Raw genomic sequence first — 7376 nt, forward strand, 5'->3', positions numbered from 1 at the left:
TTCCTCATTGACAGTCAGAGTAGTAGCCTTCAACCAGTATATCCAGGGAAGGCATTCACACCTCCTCCCCGCCCTCTTTTTCAGTTTGGCCTACTCTAGCCTGCATTTCGCTCTCCCTGTAACTATGAGAGAAAATAACACACACTATTCACTCTCCTTTGTCTGCAAAGTCTGGCATTTCAGTGGTTTTCTTTAAGGGGGTCCTCATTTGTGACCAGCTTTGTCATTAACGGAAATCAATCTGAATGCCCCATTGTGCATCTTTTTTCTTTCCTTGCAGTCTGAGATTGCCTTTGCCAAGTTTTTTCTCACCGAACCTGAAAGCCCTTCTCTCATTTTCCCGTTCCCTGCCTCCAGCCCCATTGAATCCCTGCCGAGCTTTCTCAGGCATAAGGGCTGTAGTGTGAGGATTGGGAGGAACTCGACCTACTCCGCTAACCCAGTGGCCTGAGCCAATCACAAAGAGGATTGGAGCCTCACTCGAGCGCTCCTTCCCTTCTCCTCTCTCTGTGACAGCCTCTTGGAAAGAGGGACACTGGAGGGGTGTGTTTGCAATTTAAATCACTGGATTTTTGCCCACCCTCTTTCCAAATAAGAAGGCAGGAGCTGCTTGCTGATGTGTAAAGGGTCTTCTGAGCTGCAGTGGCAATTAAACCAGAAGATCCTCGCTCCTGTCTCTAAAGAGGGGAAAGGGCAAGGATGGTGGAGGCTTTCTGTGCTACCTGGAAGCTGACCGACAGTCAGAACTTTGATGAGTACATGAAGGCTCTAGGTAGGTAACAATAAGACCGGCTGTTCTCTTCTTAACGTGCAGCTTTAGATATCTGCAGATTCCATTTTTCACTCATCAGGTCAGTAAGAGGCAAAGACAGATCACATTGTCCTGATCAGATGCTAGGCTATGCATTTTCCACTGAATGGATTTTTAATGTGGCACTTGCTTGCCTTCTTACCCAGGGCCAATAAAAACAGAACATTTGCTATTCCGTGGAGAATATGAAGCTTCTCTGACTTTTTTGGTTTTCTTCTGCATCCACTTATTATCACAGTAGTGTTTTACATGATTAATGGGCTAATCATGTTCTAATGAAACTTACACTTTAGAACCTGGATTCCAGAATCAGAAAGCAGATTCTTGCTTTGTGAGTTATTTTGGAAGTCGCTACAGACTGTACTGTTCCCTTTGCTATTTTAGGCGTGGGCTTTGCCACTAGGCAGGTGGGAAATGTGACCAAACCAACGGTAATTATCAGTCAAGAAGGAGACAAAGTGGTCATCAGGACTCTCAGCACATTCAAGAACACGGAGATTAGTTTCCAGCTGGGAGAAGAGTTTGATGAAACCACTGCAGATGATAGAAACTGTAAGGTGAGAAACTGCTTCTTCTCCAGAGTGGGGATGGGGAGGGGGGAATAAAGATAAAGATTTCCAGTGCATGTTTTTTTTAAGATGTTGGAAAGTGTAGAATATTTTCAGTATTTCAATCCAAGGAGAAATACACCAAAGTTAGTTTAGTGTGCATATGTTATATTTTGAACAATGGGTACTTGCTATAGCATAAATCTCAGTTGTATTTGTCTCTTACCATATACTGTTCACATTTTATATCAAACTTGTATTTCAGAAAATATTTAATAAGGTTTGTTTGAAAGAGAGATTGCATTTTGTTTAATTCCCCAGGTTGCCTCAGATTGACTAAATAGACAGTTTGCCCCATTCTAAGGCTTTCTTTAGAGGGACGACTAGCTGCAAAGCACTAGTTTAGGATTTTTGTTTTTAATATATTAAATTTTTGTATTTAGATGTATACTTTTTAATCAAATTTACATAATAGAAAATCTAGAAGTAATAGAAATAACGATAGGATAATTAATTGATCATGATTTATTCAATTACACAACTCTTTCAAAAATCACATCATTTGTCTTCCGTATCAGAAATCTGAATTGTATTTATTGCTATGTTCTGCATTTTGTTGTTGGTCTCAGTCTGTTGTTAGCCTGGATGGAGACAAACTTGTTCACATACAGAAATGGGATGGCAAAGAAACAAATTTTGTAAGAGAAATTAAGGATGGCAAAATGGTTATGGTAAGTAATGACAATTCTCCATTCTTCCTTGTTTTTTTCTCCTCTCCGCACACCTCTCACCTCCTTCCTTCTTCTTCCCTCCCCCTTCCATTCTTCCTCCTTCCTTCCTTCTTTAATAATACATCACTGGCAAGGTTCTTTAACTATATGTAAAACAGGGGAAACAAAAAGATCCCGGTTAATTTTCTTCTTCAGCTCAACTTCTTTGATTGTAGAAAAAGAGAAAAATTCATGTGTAGTTAAAAAAATAAAAGTTGCCATTGATTTGCCTAAAACTGTGTCAAAAGATTTTTTGTAGGATAACTATGGATGTCTCTCAAATAAAATTTAATATAAAGCCCATAATCACTGAAATATATAAAGATAATTGCTATTATAAGAGAATCTCAGACAGATGACTTTATAGCTCCTGTAATAAGAGATCTTTAAACAGTTTATATTTTAATTTATAAAGTTACACAAGTTCTGGGCAGATAATTTAGAATATAACAGAAAAGTATAACAAAAAAATTAAAATCCCCTCTGATTTCTCATCAGTGATAACCCTTTTTTTTTTTTTTTTGAGATAAAGTCTTGCTGTGTCACCCAGACTGGAGTGCAGGGGGGTGCATTCTTGGCTCACTGCAACCTCTGCTTCATGGGCTCAAGCGATTCTACAACCTCAGCCTCCTGAGTAGCTGGGACCACAGGTGCAAGCCACCAACGCTGGGCTAATTTTTTTGTATTTTTGTAGAGACGGGGTTTCGCCATGTTGCCCAGGCTGGCCTACAGCTCTTGAGCTCAAAGTGATGCTCCTGCCTGCTGCCTCGGCCTCCCAGAGTGCTGGGATTACAGGCCTGAGCCAAGGCTCCCAGCCCCCAAAGAGAACCATTTTGATGTTACTTCTTTCCAGTTTTTTTCTCGAATGCATAATATGCCTTTTAAACATATATATTCAATACTAGGTAGACATGAAAAATATTTTTTTCAATCAGCCTCTTCTTACTTACTAGGAATTATCTGTAAAAGAGGATTTATTAGTGTCCTAAGGCTGCCACAACAAAGTACCACAAACTTGGTTGCTTAAAACAACAGAAATGAATTTTCTCAGTTCTGAAAGCTAGACGCCTGAGATCAAGGCGACCCTAGTGCTGCCGTCCTTCTGCGGGCCCCCTCCCTTTCTTCTTCCTACTTCCCGGATGGCTCCTGGCAATCATTGAGGTTGTTGGGCTTACAGTTGTTATCACTCTGATCCATTTCTGACTCCATCTTTACAAGACTTTACCCCCTGTTTTTGTCCTAAATTGATCAAATATAAAATAATTAACAAATAATTTATCTAATGATGGAGTAGTATCACAAACTAGGAGAAATATTATGCCTTCACCAAGCCTTCCTCAGACACTTTTTGTGTGACCTGCAATGGTATATTGATGATACTGACATAGGTGGGTAGGCTCATTCAATTTTGGAGGAGGGTGTGAGAATGCTTTACATAGTCCTTGTACGATGACAGCAGAGAAAGTTTTGTTGTTTAAGAATGGGGACTCATGTTTCCTTCTCCCCTTGACTACTGCAATCAGCACTGTTCTGCATTGAGATATTCATGTTTCTGTGGAGATGGAGGTGGGGAGCAGAGGGACAGTTTTCCTTTCATGTTAAAGGATATTTGCTCACATTTTTTGGCAACAATCAATAAAAGAAAGGACTCATTTCTAAAAGATTCGCTCTGAAGTTCTCCTTTATGCTTTTACCTCCATTTTTTTCCAGAACACAGAAAAGTAGATAGCTCAACCGTGGCATGCATGACTATGATCAGGCAAGATTGAGTTCAAAAAGGAAGACTAAAGCAATAGACTACAAGGATATACTATACTCCTGAACATCACATCAATACATGAAAACCATGAGCACCAAAACCCCCTAAGTTCTGTAAAGTGGTTTTATAATAACTCTTCAAGTTAGATTTGACATTAGAGTAATAGAGCTGATGTTCCGCATCCTATCCACCTACCTACCTGCGTTCACATAGGCTAAACCATGACAACCAAAACAAGGAGAATATTTGTACCTTTACATGTTCCTCTTGATTTTGGAACAAGTCATTCCAAATACCATCAGCTCAAATGATTGGATTTTCTAATGGCTATTCAAAATTTATCTAGGTTAAGAATTGAAAACTGTTATGTAAACCTATTATAAAACTCATTCACTTTTAAAGCAGATAGCTGAGAAAACAACGTAGACACTCCATTTCTCACACCTGATCTGCTCAATTACCCTGATAATTTAAGGCTAAAGAAATTCTTTTGACTTGAATCTAAAGTGCTAATCCCAGTGTTTGCTTCATTCTCATTTCAGAGACATAAACTGTATATCAACATAGGGTCTCTTTTCAAGATGTGAAATGCTTATGCAGCATTTAGTGTTTGTAAATGTCATTCTTTTGCATAATACTTAGATCACATATATGATGATCTTTAAAATTCGGTGACTGAAGTTCCTGTATAAAAAGATTTGATTATCTTTTGAACCTTGCAGACCCTTACTTTTGGTGATGTGGTTGCTGTTCGCCACTATGAGAAGGCATAAAAATGTTCCTGGTCGGGGCTTGGAAGAGCTCTTCAGTTTTTCTGTTTCCTCAAGTCTCAGTGCTATCCTATTACAACATGGCTGATCATTAATTAGAAGGTTATCCTTGGTGTGGAGGTGGAAAATGGTGATTTAAAAACTTGTTACTCCAAGCAACTTGCCCAATTTTAATCTGAAAATTTATCATGTTTTATAATTTGAATTAAAGTTTTGTCCCCCCCCTTTTTTTATAAACAAGTGAATACATTTTATAATTTCTTTTGGAATGTAAATCAAATTTGAATAAAAATCTTACACGTGAAATTTTGTTGTTGTTTCTAATATCATTAATCTGGCTAAGAATTCTATATTAGACAATTTTAAGTAAAATAGTCACTCATATAGCATAAAGTAAGGCTGAAAAAATTAGCACTTTGTTTAAAATACTAATTTAAAAAATAAGCAAAAGCCTTAGAAAATACAGAAATGCCACAGTTTTGGTTGAGCCTTCCATGAAGAATCTGTGATGGTAAAATTCATTTGGCCAGGACCCAGAGAAGCCTTGTATAGTGGGTTGGGCTACGGAAGTGGTGTCGTTTTTTCCTTTTTTTGAGACAAAGTTTCAGTCTTGTTGCCCAGGCTGGAGTGCAGTCATGCGAACTCTGTCTCCCGGGTTCAAGCAATTCTCCTGCCTCAGCCTCCTGAGTAGCTGGGATTACAGGCGCCCACCACCATGCCTGGCTAATTTTTGTATTTTTTAGAGACGGGGTTTCACCGTGTTGACCAGGCTGGTCTTGAACTTCTGACTTCAGGTGATCCACCCGCCTCGGCCTCCCAAAGTGCTGGGATTACAGGCATGAGCCACTGCGCCCGGTGGAAGTAGTGTCTTTAGAAGAAACGGTTTGAAGAAACAAAATGATGTATATCAAAATGTCTTATTAAAAGGTAAATATAATCAAAATATCATGTAATCAAAATTTCTTATTGAAAGGCAATAGAGAAAGGGAGTGAATTTTATCCTGGATTATAAAAAATGTTTCTCCAGACAACTAAACTGAGTTGGATAAAGTCAATGAGAGTGCAAATGGAGTGCTGTGCATAAAGACACTCAAAATTTCGGGGTGGTGGAGCGGGGCGGGGAGAAGAAAGGGAAGGTGATTGAGTTGACCAAACCAAATTAAATACCTGTTTGTATCTGGCTGGGGTCTGAATTTGTGAAATACAAACAAACAAATATTTTACATATTTCATCATTTACAAAATGCTTTTTATACATTTTCTCAACCATACAATGTTTAGCAAGAAGGCAGGTATTATTTATTTTTACTTTACCAATAAGGAAATTGAAGATTAGATTTGCATGTCCAAGTTCTCATGTGTAGTAAATAATATTGAGAGCTGGAAATCTTGCAATATTTCTCTTTATTTCCTCTCCAAAATTAATATTTCAGCTAACTTTTCTTCTGAAACAAAAACACAAGATTTTATTCTCCCCGATCATTCCTTTTCTTTGTTAGCCTCTTGGGAGGCTAGGGAGGTAAATATATTTCAGCACTTATATGTAATACTGTATTCATTTTTAATCAGCCCTGTGTTTTAGTAAGTTTTTATAAATTAATTCAAAGTTCAATTAACTGGCCAGGCACAGCAGCTCACACCTGTAATCCCAGCACCAGCACTTTGGGAAGCTGAGGCAGGTGGATCACGTGAGGCCAAGAGTTCAAGACCAGCCTGGCCAACATGGCGAAACCCTGTCTCTACTAAAAATACAAAAATTAGCCAGGTGTGATGGTGCATTTCTGTAATCCCGGCTACTCAGAAGGCTGAGTTAGAAGAATTGCTTGAGCCGGGAGGTGGAGGTTAAAGTGAGGCAAGACTGTGTCATTGCACTACAGCCTGGGTGACAGAGAGAGACTCTGTCTCAAAAGAAAAAAAAATGTTCAATTAACTTACAGCTATAAGTATGAGAAATTTTTCTTTTTCTTTTTTTTCCTAAGAGATGGGGTCTTTCTTAGCTGCCCAATCTAGTCTCAAACTCCTGTGCTCAAGCAATCCTCCTACTTCAGCCTCCTGAATAGCTGGGACTACTGGCACATACCACTGCACTCAGTTTACCCGTCTTTAAAAGCATGAAACACAACATGAACAGGTTGTTGGCTCCAACTGTTCTGACAGCCACCATCTCTGCTTCTGGTGGAGGGCTGTTTAACAACTGGATTTCAGCCTACACTCTACCAGAAGCCCAGATTCTGGCCTCTCTCTTATTAAAGATACAAAGCCAAAGATAGAGATTTATCTTTAGCTCATTAAAATGAAGCCAAATAACACTGGCACCAGTTTCCATAACAACTGTCTCCCAGAGTGAAGAATGAAAAGGTTTTTGGGTGGCCTAAATGGGAAACAAAGATGTAATGGTCTGAAAGATCAAGGGTTGCAGTGGTAGAACAAATGATTTTAAGAGGGAAGATAATTAACATGTTTGCTTCCTAAATTTTTCTGGGTAGTCGCAAATCATTTTTCTTCAAACCAAATTCTATTTCACACTGTCAATCTGTCAATGCACTAACTTTTCTGGTTTGCCATCTTTGTTTTGTTCCTTAACATAGTTAAGAAACATAATTAAAGGAAAGGAAAAATGACCAAGACCAAAGGCAATTTGACCAACAGGCCCTGGAAGAACATTTCTGAAATGATATGAAGGTCTCAATGATACAAACTAAGCTAAGGCTGTTTTGT

At 38.7% G+C, this 7376-nt stretch overlaps 1 protein-coding gene across 2 annotated transcripts; it reads left to right on the forward strand.

Moving 5' to 3' along the window:
- Positions 1 to 472: 472 nt before the first annotated feature.
- FABP7 (fatty acid binding protein 7) lies at positions 473 to 4964 on the forward strand. 2 transcript variants are annotated; one of them, XM_003827599.5, is made up of 4 exons: positions 502 to 772; positions 1196 to 1368; positions 1989 to 2090; positions 4611 to 4964. In XM_003827599.5, the coding sequence occupies exons 1-4, from the start codon at positions 700 to 702 to the stop codon at positions 4659 to 4661; spliced, it is 399 nt and encodes a 132-aa protein (XP_003827647.1). In that variant the 5' UTR covers positions 502 to 699; the 3' UTR covers positions 4662 to 4964. The 2 variants fall into 2 exon arrangements, with proteins under 2 accessions (XP_008951184.1, XP_003827647.1); XM_008952936.5 differs by lacking the exon at positions 4611 to 4964 and having other exon boundaries at positions 473 to 772; positions 1989 to 2258.
- The last annotated feature ends 2412 nt before the right edge of the window (positions 4965 to 7376 follow it).

This window comes from Pan paniscus, chromosome 5 (assembly GCF_029289425.2).
Source record: "Pan paniscus chromosome 5, NHGRI_mPanPan1-v2.0_pri, whole genome shotgun sequence".
In the NCBI taxonomy this organism is placed as follows: domain Eukaryota; kingdom Metazoa; phylum Chordata; class Mammalia; order Primates; family Hominidae; genus Pan; species Pan paniscus.